The sequence below is a fragment of the Dicentrarchus labrax genome, unplaced genomic scaffold, assembly GCF_905237075.1.
Source record: "Dicentrarchus labrax unplaced genomic scaffold, dlabrax2021, whole genome shotgun sequence".
NCBI classification, from domain to species: Eukaryota; Metazoa; Chordata; class Actinopteri; family Moronidae; genus Dicentrarchus; species Dicentrarchus labrax.
In genome coordinates this window covers 9,692,405-9,716,334 of record NW_026136714.1, presented here as the reverse complement: position 1 = coordinate 9,716,334, position 23,930 = coordinate 9,692,405, and the positions used below count along the sequence as shown (strand labels likewise).

At 40.3% G+C, this 23,930-nt stretch overlaps 1 protein-coding gene across 1 annotated transcript in view; it reads right to left on the bottom strand.

Annotated features, from left to right (window-relative positions):
* Positions 1-253: 253 nt before the first annotated feature.
* stpg2 (sperm-tail PG-rich repeat containing 2) overlaps positions 254-23,930 on the bottom strand; it is a 52,999-nt gene continuing 29,322 nt past the window's right edge. The window contains exons 11-14 of the mRNA XM_051423422.1: positions 12,754-12,919; positions 11,168-11,283; positions 4,382-4,583; positions 254-3,756 (exon numbers count right to left, since the gene is read on the bottom strand). Of these exons, the coding sequence (XP_051279382.1) occupies positions 4,416-4,583; positions 11,168-11,283; positions 12,754-12,919 (450 nt within the window). The 3' untranslated portion in view covers positions 254-3,756; positions 4,382-4,415. The remainder of the gene's footprint in view (positions 3,757-4,381; positions 4,584-11,167; positions 11,284-12,753; positions 12,920-23,930) is intronic.

Here is a 23,930-nt window from a genome sequence, read left to right as displayed (position 1 = left end):
CAATGACTTGGACTCATTCACAGTTGAATAAAACGACCAAACCATCCACAGAAACTTGTCAAACCATTCCTGCTGCATAATCCACCCTTTGCCATTGTCCATCTACATGCTCAGTATGTTCCAAACATGCACAGATGCATCAAAATATGACAAAATATACTGATTTTATCTCAAGCTTTGACATGGTTTGTGCACATTAGAGCAACCGCTTCTTGCTCCCAGATTAAGCATGTAAGCAATCATTAAAAGTCTGTTATAATCAGTGGAAATATGGAATTCTACTTTTATTTTTTTGCCAAAAATTAACACCAGGAACCTTACTTTAAGATTACAGTTCATCTTCAAACTCACTCCTTGCTGCAGCATTTAAGCGTCATGGGAAATCATGTAAAACACATTGGAAACTGTTATGTACAATTCACAGAAATCTCTATGCTGGAAATAAAATCTCCTTTTATAATATATTACCCTATCAAGATGAAATTATATTTCTCCAGAAAGACTTCTATGGACTGACAGTCATCTATGTAGTTTTGTCTTTTTGAACTGTTGAAAGAAACTATATTTATCTTGAAACATGAATATTAATATCATGCTTGGTTTGGCCCAAAAATCTATGACATATGCCCAAACAATTATCTTCCAGAAGCAGTTCCAGTATTTCCTGGAAATAAACTACATATTTAGCAGCTGCTGGTTGTGTGCATGTATTTCATGTATATCAACGTACCTCTATTTTACAATTATCAAGAGATCTCTCAGGGACAGCTTCAAGGTTTGGCAGAGCTAATTAGATTTAATAATGGCTCAACAGCAGAGACAGAGCGCTTTAGTAAATGAGGTAATAAAAATGCCTTTCTAATGCCTGGCCACAAGACAATGAAAATAACCATCATGAGGGGACAGTGTAAGGACACAATACAATATGTCTTCATCCCACACAAGACATCTGTAAGTGACGGTGCTTGGTGCTGTGTGAGAGATGAGAACGGAACAGGAAAAAGGGCCCATTTGAGCATCGATCACTTTTATGCCCCCGGTCTGTTTGCATATTTTAGACCTATAAACAACATGAATGATGTGCCGTGTAATGCACCATAATCGAGATTTATTCAATCTTGGGTGGAGGGGGTAGAGGGAGGAGATGTTCACAATCCCAGAATCAGTAGGGGCTGTTGTGACTGTGTGTGTGTGTGCGCACCGTGATTTATTTGATTTAATTAGATCGCCGATGTAAAACAGCTCGCAGGGAAAAAAAAGGTAAAGACGAGTGCCGAGGGAGGCATAAATAACACCAGGCTCTTTCCCTTTTTCCTCCTTGCCTTTCTTTTCTCCTCTGCATCTCGTTTTCTTTCAACTCTCTGATCTCTCCTCTGCCCATATACAATCTCTCATTTTTCTCCATCTTCCACTAGCCTCTTTTTTTCTTCACCTTTTTTTCTTAGCTTTCTCCTGCCTCCGTTTTGCTTTCACCATCCTCACTCTACCCCCACCCCTTTACCTCTCTCTCCCTTTCCGTCTCCCTCTGCTCCGCTCCCAGCTGAATAATGATAGGGGGTAAACACCTCATTAGGTTAAAAGGCCCACAGGAGCAATCAGAGACATTGTACTCTGTCGAACCTGTTACTCCGAACGCTCACAGAGACATTTTGAACACAGCAGGACAAGGAAGGATCCTACACAGGAAGTGGGGAGGGGGTTGGGTGAGGCATTCAATGGAAAATGAGTCATCCGTGCATCTTCTGCTGATGCTTAAACACTTCTTGTTGCTTTCTTTCTTTGTCTTTAAGGACAGAGAACACACACATTCACACACAGCCATGAATAGCTGATTTATGGTGAGTGATCAGCAGAGAACAGGAGCATAAATCTACACTGTCCAGTGGTAACGGCCAGTAAAAGTGGTTTATCTGACACTTTGAACCGCTTGCATCACTTTGTCCCAGCCAGCCATTTTTGCCTTTCTGATACCAGGTGTACAAGGTCAGAAACTTAATTCACTTCAACTTTCAGATGTTTTCACGCATACTTTCTTGTAGCAACTTGTCCTTCTTTAATTTTTTTTAAACTTAACAGGCTTGAGTTTTCCAAGAAATATATCTCGACATGCTTGATTTTATAAAATGTACCCCTTGGGTTTAACCCTAGCTGTTTCAAGTGAATCCACTAAGTTGAGTTTCCCAAGATAAGAAGTTAAAAAGAAATATCACTTGTCAATGTTAAACTAGTGCAAATGTTTCATTATGTCAAATCAATACTATGACATTTCCCGATTAGAGTCAGATGAGAGGGTTGATACTACTCTCATGTCTGTGTGGTACATTCATGTATCCTAAATATTAAGCCACATCCAGCTTTCAGTTAGCCTAGCTTAGCATAAAGACTGGAAACAGAGGGGAAAGTTAGCCCGAAGGTAACAAAATCCACCTACAAGCACCTCTAAAGCTCACAAATTAACAAGCTTGTTTGGTTACATGTGGTTATATGCCAGACTATTTTTTGGCCAGCAACAGTCATCGCTGTGAGGTTGCCAGGAAATTAGCAGCGACACCCCAGTTTTCAGTCATTAAGCTAAGCATAATGACTGAAAACTGGCTGCTGACTGGAGCTTCATGTTTAAGACATATGATTAACTATTGGCAAAAAGGCAAATAAGCATTTCCCAAAATGTTGTGCTACTCCTGTAAGGCATAGCTTCTTCCACTTCTCCACACATTTCTCTCAGCCCTATTCTTGACTCTCCAGCTTCTCTCCTCTTACAGGCGTTTCAAAGCATCGGAGCATTGTACACTCAATATTTCATGTTGTAGTCACACATCAGATCTCTCCTCTGCATTCTGAGTTAAAACTCTCAACTCAAGTCTAAAGCACCAATAACACCACTATAGATAGGGCACCTAAAGTTCATGTTTGTGTTCATGAGAAGAATGTACTTTCAGCCGAATGCCTCTTTTGCTTTGGGTGTGCGTCCCGGTGTGTTGTGCATCATGTGAGTGTGTACGTATATATGAAACGAAAGGTGAGGTTAATTTGATTCATGTGCAAAGCATATCAGTGTTCAACCAAACTAAAACATAAGTTATGAGTCTTCTATGTGACTTTCACACCTGTTTCTCTGGTAGTCAGCACAAATATACATAATGAATGGCTTCATCATTTATGCATGCTAAGCAATAATGTATGGCTAGTAATCTTTAGGAATTCTAATAGCATTTTTTTCTAATGGTCTCATGCGCTGGTTCATTGTCATTAAATAAAACATGATTTCTAACAATCCTGGCCTCAGGGACTTGAGACACAGACAGTTCAAATCAAGCTTATGTAATCCCTTACTTCCAGTTACCCAGCTTTCCTGTCATTAACCAACACGAGCAGTACAGTAAAATTATATAGCAAGTATAGCAAAACATTCCCATAATTTTTAATCTTTGGCTTATTTTTGTCAGATTGGATCTTTTGATTGCTGCTTTAAAAAAAACAAAGTGCCCCGAGGACGAGATGTCCTTTTCAGGAGTAACACGCTTTTGAAAGACCTCAGGCAATATTCATAGTAATCGCTTTTAAATTGTTATTGATTAACAAAGTGGTTTATAAAGAGGAAACTGATCCACGAAAACAGCTGAATCAGTGCGTCAAGCTTGTCATTACTGAGAGTAAAGAATGAGGGAACCATCGGCTGTAGATGCAGGGTCCATTGTAGGTGTTTCACTTTGCGACACTGAATAAAGAGATGCTATCTTCCTCCAAAATTGCTGCCTGAAACAATACAGAAAAGAAAATAAGTTAATCAGTTAGCGTTTTCCTCAAACACTTTCTATTTTAAAAAATCACAAGTTGTTAGCTGCTCTAATTTGTAAATTAACTGTGAAATGAACTGTGAGGGCAATTTCTAACACTTGAGAATCTGAAGACTATTACCACAACCACAGCTCTAGGGATCTACTGTATGTTGTTATTTGATTTCGGGGATTACACACACAGAGCAAAACAAACAGAGATTGGACAGACTGCTTAAGTAAGCTTTCAAGAAGTGGCAGGGAGTAGAAATAATGCCAGCAGAAAGACACTCATACAAGCTAGAAAGTGCTTCACAGATGATTGTCATTATCTCAGTTCATCTAAAAAACAGCTTTAGAAAACCTCATCAAGCTTTCTGAATTGGAGTACTTATTATTATTAAAATATCTAGATCTCACCACATTTCAGTTTGTTTAATTAATACGCTTCTTAAAGTTAAACAATTCTATAAATGAAAATAAGGTAACTCTATTATACATTCAACAGAAATGGACAGAACCATAAATATTCATGAAAAATCAGCTTTCCCCAGAATATGAATTCCAATGGGATGACCTTAAGATTGACCTTTTACACCACTCACCTTTCACCTCTAAACTTTCGACCCAGACAGAGCTCTAAGAACTGTTGGTGGAAATGAGGCAGTTGGGCGCGACAGTGTTAATGGTCTTGCGGACCGTTAAAGAGCCAGGGGCCACACGAGGGGAACAGCAGGGACCCAGAGGGTTGTTGAGTGTCACATTGAAGGTGCCCTTCATTACTGTGTTCATGATACCGGGACTCAACTGCAGAGACACAAACAGAACGGATGAGGGATGATGAGGGGTGATACGGTATGGGTATAAACACACATACACCAAGCAGAAGAGAACATTTCTAAAAGTACGGGTACAAATTTACATATAAACACAAATGTAAAGCAAACAAAATGTGTTGTTTTCATACTTATGTGGCATTAAACAATATCCAAGTCCCTTTTAGCAACCCTTTGTACAGTACTAGATGTAAAAAGGGTCCAGACAACAGGCTGAGGTTAAACATTCATCTACAATTGCAAAAAGGTGTAAACACAGACTTTGTTACTGAACAGGACATACTGTATAGCAATGAAGACATACAAATATAGAAGGAAAACAAACTGAAAAATGTGTGAATAACTTAATGAATGGCAGGAGTAATACGTGGTTGTCCTTTGACTTTAAACCAGGAGTAATCAACAGTTCTTGCCGTTGCCCTAACCCTTCCACCAGTCACTTTTTACATGACATTTAACAGTCTAATAAAACTTCACATAAACTGTATCCCTGAACAACGTACAAACCTGCTTACTAAAGTCAACAGCCTCATGTGAATACAGCTTTACGGTGTCTTCCAAGAAATGGACGAACCACTCAAATACAGCAGGCATGGAAGTCATTTTATAGTCACATGTTCCATACACCATCCAACCATGTATGTATACAGGCTCATCTTTCACAATAGGTGGTCGATACAAACATCTGCCGCTGAGCTGTGCAAGATACACTGCAGCTTTCTTTCAGAAATGTAACTTCCTCCACCTCAATAGTCTCTTTCTGTATTATCTTTATGTATGTGTTCATCAGATGTTGTGTGTATCAAGCTACTGGTGAATACTCAGATTTGTTCAAAAGCATCACATGAGTAAAGCCACTCAAATGCATATTCTTGCAGAAAAGATTGTTGAAACCTTGATAATAGTGTCCTGACTGAACTAAGGAGTTATCTCTTACTTTTGTATGTCTCAATGTCTCTGTCTGTTCCAGGTCTTACCAAGGGTAACAGGAGAAAAGGCCAACAGACCATGCATTCAAAGTCAGACCTTTAAATCTCCTCACCAAAAAAAATGTCAAAAAACAAAATAAATTGTCTCTCTCTGTCTCTCTCTCTCACACACACACACACACACACACACACACACACACACACACACACACACACACACACAGGCAAAGATGCAGACATATATACATATGTATGCTGTATACACACCTACTTGACCTACCTCACGTCCCACCTAGGTACTTCCTGAGGAATCTACCTCTCATTTTATCAAAGCTCTCTTATTCTCCTGTTTCTCCCCCCACCCCCTCTCCTCCCCTTAACCCCCGAGCATAAATACACACATCAGTATGCCAGAGGTGCCGCAGTAGGATTTAGGCACATTGGCGGGGCTGCTCAGATCTCACTATTGATCCTAATGGGAAAAAGGGTTGCGGGTTCAACTCCAGGTCAACCTAAGGGTTGCCAGGAAGGTCGGGGAGATGGGGAAGAGCCCTTGGAAGTGACGACACCACCGGCATGGCAATGATGAGGGAGATTATTGGATGTTTCACTAGGTCAAAGAGGGGAGGAAAAGGGGATCTATGCAGGGAGTTGGTGATGATGTTGTTTAGTATGTACAAGTACAAGTGTGCACACAAGCACAGAAGAAAGAGCGCTGCATGCAAAGTCTTTCCCACAACACACATACAGTACATGACACATACAGAAAAGCAACACAAGCTTCATCCCATACATGCATAAACACATGCCAGCAAAATAAAGAATGCTAATTCTCTGTGCACGTGGAGCATGTGGAAATTTGCACATTCACCACACACAAATAGATGCTTTCATGTTGCTACACACACACACCCATGCACACACAAATCACTGCACAGATACACAGAGTGCTCATACCTAAACAAAACAAAAAAGGTTGTTTGTCAGTGTCGTTACAATGATTCGTAAGAGTGCTGTCTGATCTGCCACCTCTGTGGTAAGGTTTGGTTTAATAAAGGCAACCAAGACTACTTGGTTGTGAAAAGATTGTGGTCGTGGTTAAAAGAAACAAATGTTGATGGAAGATGGGATGTAAACCACATCTACCAACCATCAGCAAACACCATGTTATCCCAAAAAAGCCAATCATGAGGTATAAACACTGGTGATTCCGGTCTGAACAACTGACCTACGCTGTTGTTTTTTGGCAAAGCATCATGGGAGATAATGATCAAAGAACTTTTAGAAACAGACAGCTTTATTTCATCAGTAACACATTGGAGAGTATTATGTGAATGTAGACTGTCATGTTAGGCGCCTAGGAGATAAGTAGAAATGCAGCAATAGGGGTACATTTTTATATTTTATATCATAAGGAGTATTAGCTCACTGCCCTCATCAGAAAAAAATGAGAACATGATGAGATGGTATCAGCTGGCAGTGCTTCCCACGTAGAAGCTTTAGAAGAAGAAGTAAAAAAACTCTCAAATGGAGGAAGCAAATCTAGAGACATAAACAGCACACCCCGAGGAAGGTCTGATGAAATGTCAGCTGTGTTAAGGACACCTTCTGTTCTGACTCACAATGACTATCAAATAAACTTGAGCTTCTCAGGATCTGTATGTGCTTTGCACAGGCAGGTTTATATATCAGTAAAGATCACAGCATTTAATTAATATTTGTTTTTGCTTGATGTCTGCTCCCTGTGTCTTTTTATATTCCTGTTCCATCCACACTCCTCTCTCTGTTAAATTAAGCTCAACCAATAAGAACAGAGTCGTGCGTGAGAAAAGTAATGGAGCCTACTTTCCAAAAGTGCGTGCCTCATATGGTGCATTTAATGGAAAGAATAAATGAGCCCTCAGTGTGACCTAATGCTGCAAAGTAGATAGCTTTGTGACATTACAGGCACATCTATGGGTGGACGCACATACGCACACACCGATGCTTAAATAGCTACTATTCCATTACGCGGCCGTCTGCTGCAGACTGCAGGCCCTCAGAACACATTTTCAGCTGTTGAATTTAACTACCCTCTTCAGCTCCTCGATTTGCTGCTGTGTGTCTCTCGTCTCCTCTTCCTCTATGCTTTTCCACCACCTTTTCGTCGCTGTCTCACCTCTGTCCCCGTCTCTCCTTTCCCTCTCACCCTTCCCTGCCTCTCCCTCGTCGCTATCATCCCACTCTCTCTGCCTGCTTGTCTTCAACACTCTCTTATCTCTGTGCCTCTCTGCACCACTTCACACCATCTTTAACTCTGTATGGCCTGTGGTGTCGTATAGATTCACAGTCACACAGCTAATTACTGAGACGGGAGCTTCCACTGAAAGAAAAAGAACTGAACCTCCTAAAGCTAAATTGAGCCATGAGATGTCTCACTCACAAATGCATGGCATCAGTCTCTATAAGGCATGAATCACAATATGTTTCTTTTTCTTTTAGTGTGTAGGTTCTTAAGACATTGAGTATGTGCAATATCTGGGCTTTAGTCATGTCACAGAAAGGTTAAGAAAAAGTTGCTTCTAGTGGCAGGTGTCACTTGTTTGACATGTCACACTTGAGAGTGCACACTAATTGAAACATCAATGGGTTGAAATCAATAAAAAAAAGACTCAAAATGTCACAAAATAACATTAAAATGTGCAGTTTTTGACTTTGTGGCCTGCCTGAACTAATGCTATGCTCAATTACTAAATACAATAGTAAACTGGCAAAGACATTTGTGCTGTCATTTTTAGTTTAAGAACTTTCCTTAGTGTGTGTGGTGTGTTTGCAGGTTGTTTCTCCATTAAACCAACCGAATACACACTCCTGTTGAGGTTGGTTGGAGCTCACATTGCACATATTGGACAGGTAGCTTTCTATCAAAGGGCTGACACACTGAAACAGACAACCATTCATTCATCCAATTCACCTGACTTGCATGTCATTGGACTACGGGAGGAAGCTGGAGTACCCAGATCAAGCCCATTCAAGAATGAGAGGAACTCCAAAAAGGAGGGCAGTGGAGTCTAACCCAGAACCCTGGTCCTTGTTTATTTGTCTAATTATTGCTGGTGTTGAATGTCTAATTATTTTACTCCACTGCTACAAAGTTTACCAAAGTTAACACATTTTTACTTTGCCAATTACCTCCCAACATTAACTCTGCTCTCTGGTGTGACAAAAGTGGCTGCAGACAAACCCTTGACAAGCCAAAATGCCTTAGTTGAATGTTTTTTTTAAACTTTCAGATACCCTGGGAGAGGAGAGGAGGATCATATGAGATACTTCAACGGTTTTACCAGCTACTGTCAGTGGGAAAATTCCCGCAGCTACAGTTTCCCCTTATAACAGAGAGAAATGGAGCAGAGAGACAGGTTGAGAGGCAGAGGAAGAGCTGATAAAGAGAGGAAAAACACAGCATATGGTAATGAAAGAACATCCACAAGCATGCATCTGCATAGGAAGATAGAGGTTATTAAAATGTACGTGGAAAAATTCTGCACGCCGTTTTGCCGATGTTACTGAAGTTGAAAGCGATACACACTGCCACACTCACACACTGGGACATGCTGTTTATCGTTAAGATTATTGAAACCTACAAACACTTAACATGTACACATAACTTTATGCAATCATAAGCAGAATTTTTAGTCTTGATGGTCAGAAAACAATTTGACTGAATGAGGATAACACGCTGGATAGCAGGTAGACTGTGCTTGTAGTAACACTGCTTGGTAAGCCAGTGAGAACACAAATTCTCTAATGTTTCTGTTACAAAACAGAAAATGAGTGTCACTCAAAAACAGTTTCATGATGAAATTTGCATGGAGAATACAAAGAAAAGTAGGAAAAATGCTAAATTCCGATGAGATGGTAGATGGAGAGACGAATGAACTTCGTAAGAGTGAGGTGATTCTCAGGTGAAATGTGGCTCAGTTCTAAAACCTGATGACCCACAATGGAGGCTAGTGTTTGTGGCGGTGAACTTCCTGTGAGCTGTGGCTGTACTGAAACCTGATAGGTGGAATGGAGCGTAGTGTAAGTTCAGGCAACACTTAAGTCCTGCTTGAATCATCTGACTGGTATTAGAGGCCTTATTCATTAGCTGTTTGGCTGCCACCTGACCGGCAATGTCTAGTTATTTTTAATCAGGCTTGCTATTTTAACATCTCTAACGTTTACTGTGCTGATAAGCTCATGTCAATGACGTTTGCTGCCTCAGCTGCCTCCATCGGCTTCCTTGTGCCCTAAGATTTTGGAAGTGTTGACAGATTCTAATGTGTAAAAAAATCCGAACTGGAATGTTTTTTGCTCGCTGTTAATTCAGATTTTCTTCTACATGGTCGTGCAACCTACCAGCACCTGACTGTTGTTGGCAGTGCATGGAGGAGTTTTGTTTATGAAAATCTAATGTGTATTTATTAGGATAATTTAAATGAGAATGAGAATAATGGTTCAGAAGACACTCACATGGCCCAGACTTATCTGTAGACTGTCGACACCGACTGACCAAGAACGATTGTGATGCCATTTGTAATCCAAACGGATGCAACTTTTTTAGCCAAATAACGAAAAGGATTGGGGTCGAAAGGGCGGAAACACGCAAAGCAGGGAGAAGAGAGACAGAGACACTGAACTGCAGAAGAGAAGAGAGGGAAAAGTTGAGGAGATTAATCGCCACAGAGACAGCAGACAGACTGTGTCTGGGAGACAGGCAGTCAGAGAGAAAGAGAAGAAAGAGCCTTGTGATAACGTTACACCCATGGACATGAACATGATGATGAACTGTGTAGCGAGGTTTAAATCAAACCCAGTGGTTTTGTCTTTGATGTTCACCACTCAAAGTCAGCAGGGACTGGAAGCAACATTAGCTCTTTCCATCATCTCTCTCTCTCTCTCTCTCTCTCTCTCTCTCACACACACACACACACACACACACACACACACACACACACACACACACACACACACACACACAAACTTGACAGCAGCTGTAACCCAAAGCTGTAATTCCTATTAAAAGACACTGAAATGGAGCAGAGAGAGATTAGGTTCTGGTTAGGTTTCATTACAACTGTATTATGCTTCAGCCATAAAGTGCATTTGTCTCTGTCAGTAGTCTAAGGTGGCTGCATTAAGCAACATTACACTTCATAAAAAGGCACTCACTTTTCCCAGTTTATTTAACCAGGCAGGTCAATTAAGTGTGATTCTCCCACAGAGTGAAAAGCTGGCTTGAGCTGGAAACCGCATCATTCAGACTTGTGCATCAGTGGATATTGGTCGAAACCAAAGAAACTTATTGAAGATTGCATTTTTTTTTTACAAAGCAATCAATCTTTTTCCGCACAGCTCAAGGTCACAGAGAAATCTGATAGATTCTCCGAGGATTGCAACATGAGATAACGTCAGACATATATTTGTGGCTGCTCGTGCATACAACAGGTACACTCACTCTTATGAATAGCATAGGGACACATCAAAATCCAAGGACACACACATCCATATGTACACTGATGTCAAGGAGTCATGTAGAATGGGAGTGTGTTGGGAAGTAAGAATGTTTCACGAGAGCTAAATGTAACTTTAAAAGCACGTTTACCTGATAAGAGCCAGGTCCAGGGTTGGTGTTCCTGGAGACTTTGAATCGATCTTCTCTGGAGGAGATCAGAGCCATTTGAGGGGGGGATTTCACACTAGCATTGTACTGGCCAGGCCCTGATGAACACATACACACATAATCCACAGCTTAATACATAATTTCATATTTAGCTGCTATAAGTGAGACAGAACAGACAGGTGTATCTCCACGTTAAGAATATAGTATTAGACAAACACACAGGCAGGTGTACAGAGATGGATGTGCATACACACATTCAAACACACAGGCAAAGAGGCACTGAAGAATTCAAAAAACTACACACACACACACGCACACGCACACGCGCGCACACACACACACACACACCCTGCAGAATAACAGTGTTTGTTGTTTGTATAATGGTCTGTGACATTAGCAGTGGCTCAGGGTGTTTATAATAAATGCATGTAAAAGTTACTCTATGATTATAAGTCATAAGGTGATTGTTGTTAGCTGTTAGGTCAGATAAGCACCTGCTGCTGCCTTAACATAAACCTGTGTTGTACCAGTGATGGATTCTTTTTTTTCCCTTCATCATAATTCTTAATGCACTGAATACGATTCATAGCCCTGGGGTCCATTAAACCATTTCAAAGTTGATGGTGAAAGTTGTTTCTATAATGTCTGAAAAGTTGGCAGTTGAGCTTTTGAATAAAATGTTGTGTAATGAATAAACCCCTGAGCTTAGCTTCTTTATTTTGAGAACCGTTTTCATTTTTCACACTTCAGTGTGAATGTTTCTTCTTGGCTTTGTAAGAGGTTTGTTTTTACTTGCAACACTGTGAATATATGTGTCTGTGTGTGTGTGTGTTTTTGAAAAAATTGTTAAATGATCTTATCATTATCAGAAATGTGATCGCAGGGGACCCAGCATGAGGAGGAATATAATATTCCCTAATGTTCCATATACTGTAGGCCTATTCATAAATGCAAATTCAATAATGGGCAAAATGATTGTATGCGTGTGTTACTATGCACATATCAATGTGTGTCCCCCACTGTGAGCCTGTATGGGTGCACGAGTGTCTGTATGCTTGTGTCTGCACATCTGCTTCAGTGTGTGGGTGTATAAGTGTGAGTGTGTACGAAGAAGAAACACTATTGCAAACAGTCCAAATCTATTTATATGCAAATTGGATTTTGGTTAAACGGTTTGGGGTGCCTCATGGGTTGAGTCCCTTGGTGAAATGGGGCTAGTCATAAATTATCCAAGTAAGTCATGAATCTATCAATTTTGAAACAACATTTTTCAATGGGAGTGTAATTGAGGTAAATATTAGGTTAGAGGCCCACAGAGATGGAGCTAATTGGACTGCATGATGGTGAAAGGGTGGGGCTGTACAGATGGATAGATGGATAGATAGATAGATAGATAGATAGATAGATAGATAGATAGATAGATAGATAGATAGATAGATAGATAGATAGATAGATAGATTTCTCTATGTGATGCTGTTCAGTATTGTGTGTGTGTGTGTGTGTGTGTGTGTGTGTGTGTGTGTGTGTGTGTGTGTGTGTGTGTGTGTGTGTGTGTGTGTGTGTGATACCTGGCACACTGGGGTCTGGTGGCCGGAAGATATTATCCCGCGGTGCAGCAAAGAGGAAGCAGCTCTGACGTTTCTTTGCTCCTTCACTCCGGGGTTGTATGTAAGAGCGGCCATTAGCCTTCTCAAATGTCTGACTCACATTGTAACTGTTGGGTGGAGGGAAATCCTACAGGGAGAGGAGAGGAGAGGAGAGGAGAATGTTTTAGCTTACGTGCCTACATGTACGTTACAAGACTAAAAGTCTACATCCATGCTCTGTGACGTTTTCTAAATGCCAACATCAGCATGCTAACATGGGCACAATGACAGTGCTAACTGATGCTGAAGTAGCTAGATATAATGTTAACCATGTTTACCATCGTAGTTTAGGGTGTTAGCATGCTAACATGTGCTTTTTAGTACCAAACACAAAGTACAGCTGAAACTAATGGCATTAGTCTGACTTGCATTAAGCCAGAGGATGACCAAAATTAGGATACATTGTTTGGTTGTCTGAACAAAATTCTGAGCATATCCTTGTAGTAGATGTTGAGATATTTCTTTAAAGTATTTTTTGGGGCTTTTATTGCCTTTATGATAGTGACAGCTGAAAACAAACAGGAAAGGGGGGCAGAGAGAGGGGATGACACACAGCAAAGGGCCGCAGGTCGGATTCAAACCCTGGGCTGCTGCAGTAAGAACTCAGCCTCCGTACATGGGTCGCCAGCTCTACCCACTGAGCTAACCGGGCGCCCTGATAAATCCAAACTTGCTAATGTCATTCGAAAAAAGGTCAGATCACAGAATTCCTCATCACTATGTGTACCAAATTCCATAAAAATCCATTTAATAAAAAACAAAACATGTTAACGTCATGGTTGCTCTTAGGGAAAAGTCAAGGGAACACAAAGGACAGCAGGCTAAAACAGACACACTGCAACATAATTGCTATTTATTAGAAAGAAGTGAATGAAGGTGAAGGAACTCAAAGGTTGAGTCACAGTCTCAACTGGCACTGTCTCTAAAACTCAATGTAACACACAATTACTCACACAAAATGCGGCAATTCTGAGGTCTCCTTATTAGATTACACAACTGACAGGTTCGCAGTATAACAGCTACACACTCATTATAAATGGCAAATGACCCACTCACCCATCTGTTATCAGAGCACACTGTCAGACGCGTTACAATATCACCCACATGCACACATTCATGCATGAATATCAGAATACAGATGCAAGGACATACAGTACATGTCACATCATCTACATGCAAATGCAGACAACCGCCACAGCCCACCCACACACACAGATGACAGGTTGATAGAAACATGGGTGACATTTCCCTCATATCACAGGTAATTTCAGATAAATAGCCTCCATAACGAGGCTATTACATTCTTAGTCATTAATGAATTGCTAATAAGTGAGAGTTAATTCATGGAGCCACCTTTGCTGACGTGAACATGTAATGGATCCCAGTTGTAGAAATTGGATGTGAAAAGGGAACTGGGAGAATCGCGTCACCTGGTTAGAAACTCGCTCGACCACCACAGCAGAGGAGTCTGAGTTACTAGGGATTTGTCTTGTCGGTGGGTCTTTGAATAATTGATGGCGAAGGCTGAATATAGCTGCACGATCCATTTATCCTAAACATAGCAGAGCTGTCATTTACCTCAAACTGTCATTTCCCGACTGCTGTTTTCTCCTTCTCCTCCTAGGTAGCCGTTCATCTTTAATCATTGCTAACCCAGGCCATTTAGCTTTTCATTATAGACACAGTGGGAGGAAAAGGAGGCAAGCACAACATGTGCACGTCAATACAACCTCACACACACACACATGCAGAAACAGGCAATTTACAGGTGCGCGCGCACACACACATACAGTCACAAACAAGATTCTGTGTGATGTGGAAGCAACTGCTGAAAAATAAGATGAATTGAATGATGTTGAGGAAAATGTGTCACTTGTTACTGTATCCCACATTGTGGTTTGGAGTATGTCTTATAGTGGTTTTGACACACACACCAACACACACACACACACACACACACACACACACACACACACACACACACACACACACACACACACACCTGTAGGCACACATCTGTTACAGATCTATCTAACAGTGCAGCACAATCATCCTCCAACCCCTGCAACATAATGTGCACACACACACCCGTCGCGGGGGCCTATGGTTCGTAATTATACCTGAGTATGGAGCAAACCACTGTTCCCAGTAGCAGTCATCACCTATTGACAGCACCCAGTTTCTCTTTAATTACACACCCTCGACATTCAGACAGCTCAATACTTATCTTCCTACATACACACAGAGACACACACATTTTCCTAACAACTCCGCCACAATGCCCTTTACTGTCTGAAAAATATCTCAGAGTGCATATAGTATACTGTAGATGTCAGATACATATTTGTGGCAGTCAGGCAGTGGAATTGAATATTGATGTGATGCTTGGACCAAGTGAGATAGTCAGACCTTACAATATTTTTTAATGAAAGTGGAGCAAAAAATATACAATACAAAAAAAGTATAACTTCCTACTTTTGCATGCAAAATGTTATATAAACTTGAAGTCAGAATTCCAGTTAATCAAGACAATACAGAGCTACTGATCAAGTGTACCATGGGAGGAATTTATTAAATCATGAGATCACAGTTAGTACTAAATAAACTAACAGGTAAATACTACATTAACTAAAAGTGTACAATGCAGCAGAGATCCGTCCCTGAACTCTACACAATATGTCCTGAATTTGATACTGCAATGGGAAGTGCTGCCTTACATACAGATACTGTCAAGAGACACATTGTGCATCAACAATGTCGACTTCAGCCCTAAATCCAAATCACCTGTCAAAGCACAAAACACAAACATAAGACATTCTTGTAACTCCTAGACATGTCCATACACAAGACTTTGGGGAAAAAAATTATAAGAGTCCCCCAGCTCACGGACAAAATGACAACGACCTTCGCCTTGAAGGTTTACAAAAGCATAACTAGATGAATAGATGTGCTTGTCCGGTTCCAATTTTGTAGGTCGAAGCTGACATTGTTGAAGGACTTCTCTAAAATTGATTGTTCAGCGACTAACAAACAAACAATATAGTCGCCGAGAGGCTAAGCAGGGGAAAACTTTACCTGCCGGACGCGTTGGTTGTTCAATAAAAACCTCTCTCGATTGCTGATTTATGCATATTTATTGCTGCTAAAACACAAACAGTGAGTGTTCCCAAAGTCCATAAAAACACTGAGTCAGTGTATTTCCGATATCATGCGGTCAGCAAAAGTACAACCACCCCTCTCACCCTCTCACTTCATTCAATCACCAGGTGAACAGCTGATTTTACTACCTGGCTGATGCACCACCACGTGACGTGACCCACATCCACGTATGTGACAATGGCAACGAACCCCAAAACAATACTAGCTGGCGCCTACACTGATAATAACTAATAATCCTTGTCTGGTGTCAGATCACTGTTGGTGGCTGAAAAAAATTATTTCTACTCACAAAAAAGTGCAGCTGACCCTACTCTCATTATAGTGGGGTTCCCTGAGCAGAGCACAATGACAGGAGACAGCTACATTTTGCCTTGTCCAAGCACAATTTATTTGCAGGAAATTGCTAATTTTGCCAATTGCTTGACTGTTTCCTTAAAAATATTATATCCTTAATAATTGCCTTGTATTTCTTGGTTTCCATTGTTCAAACGTGACAAGTATTGCCAAGTGCTGATGTGTCTTGGACAATTTACAATATTTCTGACTAGCTCTGAAAAAACTTGGCTGTCTCTTAGGTCAAATCAAGGCTTATGTAATGCAATTGGAAAGTCCTAGAAAAGCCACATTTAACACATCTTATGAAAGACTGGTGTCCTTCAAAGTAACTATTAAAATGTATTTTAAAAGCCTAATAGTTGTATTATCTATATTTTATTCCATAGTCTGCAATTTCTTATATCCAAAATAAACAGCAACAAATTTACTGACTCATTTCAACAAAAAATAATGAGTCCTATATGTAACTGATTTAAGACAATTTCTGGCATAAATCAATGTTCTCACCTTTCTGTACAATCTGTACAAAAGAAAATTTCTACAGGAATCATACGTTACTTGTTATCTTCTTATAGCCCTTCTTCCACACCATGTTCTCTCACACTAATGGCCACTCAAGTACACCTGACAACCGCCATACTAACAGCTTTGACTAATGGCCGGGCATATACACATGAGCCGTGTGCGTGTGCGTGTGTGTGTGTGCGCGTGCGTGCTGCCAACACATCCCATTCTTCATCCTCTCATTACTCTTAAGACCTTTCATTCTTGCTCGCAGAACAGAATGCTTATTTCAGACTGTATTTCCATATTTCAGATCATTCTACCAGGGATAATAAAGTGTGTATGTATGCTAATGCATGTGCTTGTCTGTGTGTACATGGATATGTGTGTTACACATCAAAAATACCAATGTCTTCCACATAGCCATTAAAAAGTAGTAATAGTAGTTTGTGTTGTGTTGAGAAATAATTGACAACATTAATTACTGAAGTTTTGAATGGTTAATACTAGTCTGAGGCTCACTTATGAAACTTGTTAGGAACTAATTTGTACTTGAGGTTTGGTGTCTTTAAGAAAGTTTTGCAGACCTTTAAATTAATCGTATTTCAAAAACAGGCAGTTTCTGTTTTAAAATCTGCACATCCTTATCCTGGCTATAGCACCAACTCTGCACTTTGTCCTCAGTCTTGCTGGCATACTAGGCAGATAATGAACAGGTTGGACATCCCCATTTAGAGACTAATAAATAATAATGGTTACTTAGGCTCTGCCTCTTAACTCCACAGTGTCAGAAGTTTATCTGTTCTTCTTAACAGTGAAACTTACTGGCAGGCAAACGGTGCAGCATATTCAACAATGTGCACAAATACTGCATAATGAATACAGCTTGGTGTACCATGTAACTAAACATACACATGCTTTAATATCTGTAACTATTATCTCTTTTTCAGCTTTTTTATTTTAAATTAGGCTTTCTTGTGCTTAATTTTCAGTTTGTGTGTTGCTTTATCTTATGTAACAAAATAGATCGGTAGTATGTAAATGAAAAGTGAAAACAGCATTTGTTTGCTTGTTTTCCTCTCAGAATAGACTATCTATGTCATTCTGTGTCATAAGCACAGCTGGTGTCTCATCATAGAGCTTGATAACCATCTGTCTGATTTTAGTAGTGGAGGTATGGCTGGTGTCATAAGGCCTTAATGAGGTTTTAGACAGGTCTTCAATATAGACGGAATGACAGAAGGAAACCATATGGGTCCCATTCGCTTCCTTCCCGCACTTTATAGGAAGCATTTAGTCCAACAATTTGCTGACAGCTACAGTTTTCTGCTGTGTTTTTGTAGTCTTGTATATCTTGCTTTCTCCTTTATTTGATTTCATCCTTGCCTTATCTGCTTATTATCGCCTTGTCATCAATTTTTGTCTTTCTTGCTCCTTTTTTTTCTCTGTCCATCATCTTTTGATGCCTACGGCTCCACTTCTGTTTCTCTCATTTTTTCACCTCTCTTCTTCCAACAGCTCAACAACTTTAGCCTCCTTCACGTCTATCATATCAACTGTATCTTGCTTGTCTTGCCTTTTTTTTCCTTCTCTTTACCTCACAAATACTACCTTTAATCTAATAGCCTTGGTTCTCTCATTTCACTACATCTCATCTGACATTTATATTCCATTCAGTTCAATTCAATTTTATCTGTATAGCGCCAATTCATAACAAAAGTTATCTCAGCACACTTTTCAAATAGAATATGTAGGTCTAGACCGTACTCCATGTAGACCTAAATAGCTAATCAGATTTTGAGGAAGATCAGCGTGAAAGGATTAGATTCCAGTTTAGATATGAACCACAGTGAGTTTAAACCCAGACCCCTTTAAGCCTTGACTCACTGTAACTGTCTGCCTGTGACTGATTTATATACAAAGATCAGGCATAACATTATGACCACCTGGGCACGCTGGTGTTCATAATGTTATGCACTTCCATACGCAACAAACTGTGACGCACTGTGTGTTCTGACACCTTTCTTTCAGAACCAGCACTAACTGTTTTAGCAGTTTGAGCTACAGTAGCTCGCCTGTTGGATCGGACCACACGGGTCAGCCTTCGATCTCCACTTGCATCAATAAGCCTTGGCCCTGTCACTTATCCTTCCTTGGACCACTTTTTGTAGGAACTGACCACTGAAGACCAGAAACACCCCACAAGAGCTGCAGTTTAGGAGATGCTCTGACCCAGTCGTCTAGCCATCACAATTTGGCCCTTGTCAAAGTGGCTCAAATCCTCACGCTGCTCATTTTTCCTGCTTCTAACACATCAACTTTGAGGGCAAAATGTTCACTTGCTGCCCAATATATCCCACCCACTGACAGATGCCATGATAACCAGATAATCAGTGTTATTCACTTCACCTGTCAATGGCCGTAATGTTATGGCTGATCGGTATACATTAGTCATCAAGAAGGTGGCTGTGAAATCTGGCTGGTTTAGAGTCCTGTATAAACACTGACACCCACAGCTGGGTCCCTTCTGAACCAGCAGCCATCCAGCAGAGGTCCAGAAGGCCTGGTTGAAGCCCTCCTTACATCTTATTGGGCTTAGCTCTCCCCATCATCCCCCTGGCCGCCTGCCTGGCTGACTGTCTGCTTGGCTCCTAAAATCATCACCTGCTTCTAAACAGCTGTCCATAACCAAACACACACAAAACACACAGCTGCTGCATAAAATGGGTCCCCACACCTGCATATGGGTGCACACAGACACACACACACACACACACACAGACACACACACACACACACACACACACACACACACACACACACACACACACACACACACACACACAATACATAATACACACAGCTGCTGGCCACAGCTGGTTCCCAGACTTTGGACAGAGAGATGTCCATGTAGGCATGCACATGCACACACCGGACACAGCTGTTTACCACATGTGGATGAAGTAGGCACATGTGGTAAACAGCTGTGTCCGGTGTGGGGTAAAAAGGAGAGGAAAAACACAGAAATTATGCAAGATGACAACAAAAGCAGAAACTATAAAGACTGAAACTCATACGTACAATAAGGTGGGAACGAAAAAGTGAAATAAGTTGAGAAAATTGGCAGCAGAAATCAAACTCAAGCATGATAATAAACAAAGACAGCATCAAATTAAAGGACCACGCCTGGTCACATTTCACTTCCTCTAATTCAATCTAAAAGTGGAAAATAAGTTTTTAATTTGTTTAAATACTGATCGCTATTCTGGGCAGTGCCACAGGTCCCCAGGTATCTGCTGACGATTCCATTATTCTCAGACAAATAAATACAAATGGGATCCAATCTCTCACACGCAACTGAAGATTTTCAAAAGCAGGTCGATACAAATTAAATTTGACAGATGGAGCACGTGGCTGATTCTGACTAGACAGAAGAGGTGCATCTGAAAGGCTTAATTTATCAAAATTATGTTATTTTACAACAAGTACTGTATAAAAGCTGCTACCTGACTATATTTCTTAATTTGAGTCTGTTTTGGATACTCTGTTTTAAAGACAGAGAAAGACACATGAAAGAAGACATTATCACCTGTGTGTATGTGCCAGCTTTTTCCAAGACATAGAGAAAAAAGAACTAACAAATCAGTTTAGCTTACTCAAAACAATAAATACACTGTGCACTGACCCAAATGTGGGTTACAACATATGCTTGACTATGGAAAGAGTATTTTGACAAAACATTTTAAATAAATATTAATAATAATAATAATAATAATAATAATAATAATAATGCTTTATTTTTGGATAGGGACAGTGCACATTAATGAACATCGATATTAAAACATCTCTGTAAACATGCCGGATTATAGCAAAGCTGCTAATTTGCATCCGCAAACCAGATGTGTGGAAATGCTATTTTCCAAACTAAAGAATAACAGAGAAATGAGATGACTATATCTGTGATGCAATAAAATACTTGGTAAGGTGATTCACAGTATGTTTTAGTACGACTTTTACAGTTGTAAGCATATTTTGATGATTATTGGGATAATATTGTGAATCAAAATTATTTTGGCCAGGATAATTGGGACATGACTGCTCGTAACAACCCTGCTCCAACACTAGTGGTCAAAAAACTCCACAGGGTACCTTTCACCAAATCTTTACTGTAGCAGTGTTAGACATATGGGTCATATGGGTCATTTTCTAGCCCTGCTAATAGGTCTGTTGAATTCTTTTAAATGCAGGTCGTCAACTGATCACAGTGGAGGTTTGCTCCCCAGCTCATCCTGTCCACATGTTGTCTTACTTGGGCAAGACACTGAACCCCAAATTGCACCTTCTGGTCAAGCCAGCGTGGTTAGCTCGCTGCCTTCGGTGTGTGAGTGGGTGTGTGAATGAGAGGCAAATTGTAAAGCACTAAATAAATGTTGCCATTTACCGTTTTAATGGCAGGTAACACTGCATCCAGCAAACTAATGAAGCAGGTATGGACTCTATAAAGGCTTGCTCTAGAGTTGTGAGAAATCATGTAGTGTTTATCCACCTTCGCTTGTAAAATGTCTTTTATTTTGAGTCACAGGCTGTTTTTGAGGAAGGGCTGTTTTTCAGTTGACTTGTTTTATAACAGCAAGACAGCAGGGAGGTAACAATAACCAGGTCTTCACATCAAGTCAGGAAGGGAAGGAAAGAGAGAAAAAGAATTTCACCGAGCGTATGTGATCTTTTCCTCCAAGCAATAACTTAGAGAGCATCCACACATCATAAAATCTGAAAGTGCTACACAGACAAGTTCTCCATCTGTGCCCTATCACACATTTTAAGACTCACTTGTTCTGCTCTCTTTTCTCTGTCTTTTCCACTGTTGCTCATGCATGCATCCTCATTTATTCCAGTCGTTGAAGCTCTCCTTTTACTGTCTACATGGTCTGACTTTCTTTTATCTTTTACTTTACAGCCCCTCGCCCCTCCCATGGTGTCTTTGTAAATCAAGACAGTCTTGAAACAATGTACCAGTGCTATTAAAGGATGTCAACTTCATATTTTCATTGGCTATGACTCACTTAATATGTATCTACTCCACTAATGGCCGGAAATTAAGCTCACCACAGCTTAATTAGAGGACAGGTGAAGTCAGAAATGAGCATCAGTCATTAGCAAGTGGCAAATTAAAAATCTTCGAAGAGATGAATACTCATAACAGTGTTAAAGGCCAACGTTCTTTTGACCTATCCCACAACTTCCTGCTTTGCTCCCCATGGAAAAGAGAAATCACTACGCCCACCAGAGGCACTTGGATGTAAGCAAAATTTATCGTTTTTGGGCATTTGCTGAAACAACCAATGCTCTAATTTTTCTTGGAAGGATGGTCTCCAAATTGCTGTATAATTTCTTGAGCATATTAATGCTCCTAAGGGGATACTCTGCTTTGATTTTAATGACCCAATGGCCTTTCCCGAGCAGCACCATCAGGACAAAGATTAGTTAAGAGACGAAAAATCATTTGCGTGTTATTCAGTGTGTGCAATTCTTTAATACTATGTAGGGGTCATGAACACTGCAGCCTCTAGAAGTCTCTGTCAGAACTTTGAGTCCTTTTATCTGTCGATCATTATCTATCACACGGCCTTTCTCTCTATCTCTGTCAGCCGATCCGGCCATTACATGATATGAGTATCAGACTTCAATTACATCCAGCAAACTGTTTGAATTACAGACTTCTTTTTGACCAGCCGGAGACCCACACATCTTTTAATGGACATCAATTTAACAACAATTTAACTGAAAAGTAAAACAGGAAAAGCAAATAGAAGCCCAGACGGAGGCACTTAAGAGGCCAGACAATGGCTTAAAATAGTCCGTAAATAATATGTCTACAAGTAAAATGGAGACATACTAGCTGAAGCACTGGACCTGCAGCTTTTACTTCCAACACATCTATACTCATAATTGATTCTGACACATGAATGATGTAGATGAAGAAGGGCAGAGTATGCAGAAGAAAGCTGTACTGAAATGATTTAAATATAATGTCTTTTATGGATGATAGAAAACACAAAGCTTCTCTGTTTACCAGTTTTTATCAAGCCCTTTACCCAACTCTAAAAACTGGACACATGGAGTGAACTGAGACCTGCCATGTGTCAGCAAGCACTTGTTGGCTCAAGTGTTTAACATTAAGAGCAGAGAGAGTTTTATTGCCTGCCCCCTGTGCTTCACAAGTTGTGAAGAAGGGAAGCTTACACTTATGGTTTCAGTGTCACATCAGGGAATGAATTTATTGGGTGTTCTCCCCCAAAGTCCATAGATTATAGAGTGATAGTAACTGATTCAAACTCTAGATCAGTGATGAAAGGTGGAGCCCTCAGTGACTTACTGTGTGTTCAGACAGAGCGAAGACAAAGCAAATTTTAGAGGCAGTGGTAGAGGCACAGTCTGAATGCCCATTTAGTGCATAATCAGCAGTGTTGCTTGTGGCTTTTAATTGTAGGAATATTTGGCTTAAATATTGTCCTTAAAATAAAACTAGGGTTGTGTACCAAACTCCGTACCAAATTACACGATTTCGATGAATCATTCAGCGGCAAATTTCAATACCTGAAAGCACATCTGGGTGAGAGAGTAAGTTAGACTATAGAGAGAAAGAGAACAAGCACGACTAAAGTTACGTCTCTCCTACAGCTCGATTAAGCCCCCGACTCAAAACAGTGAGTCAGGCCATGCAGACTTTGTAATGCAAAATGCAAAGCTGGCCAGGGCAATACTAACACATCTAACCTGAGAAAACACCTGGTCAATCATAAAATATATCTAAAAGCTGAAGAGTGTAACCGTATAACCGTATAAATAGCTGAGTTAAACAAATCGAAAATACAGTTCTACTATGACTTCATGTGCCGAGTAAATCAGCTGGCAGAGAGGCACGTGGCCACATTTACACATTTGCAAACTGTGCACAAAATCAATGGCATTGTTTGTCATTTCCCTTTTTATTATGTTTATAGCTGAGAGTTAAAGAGAGTGGCCAGGGTGAAGGAGAAACAAAAAGAAAGAAAACGGGAGTAAAAGGCTCTTGTCAGAAAGACCAGTCAATACAGCTA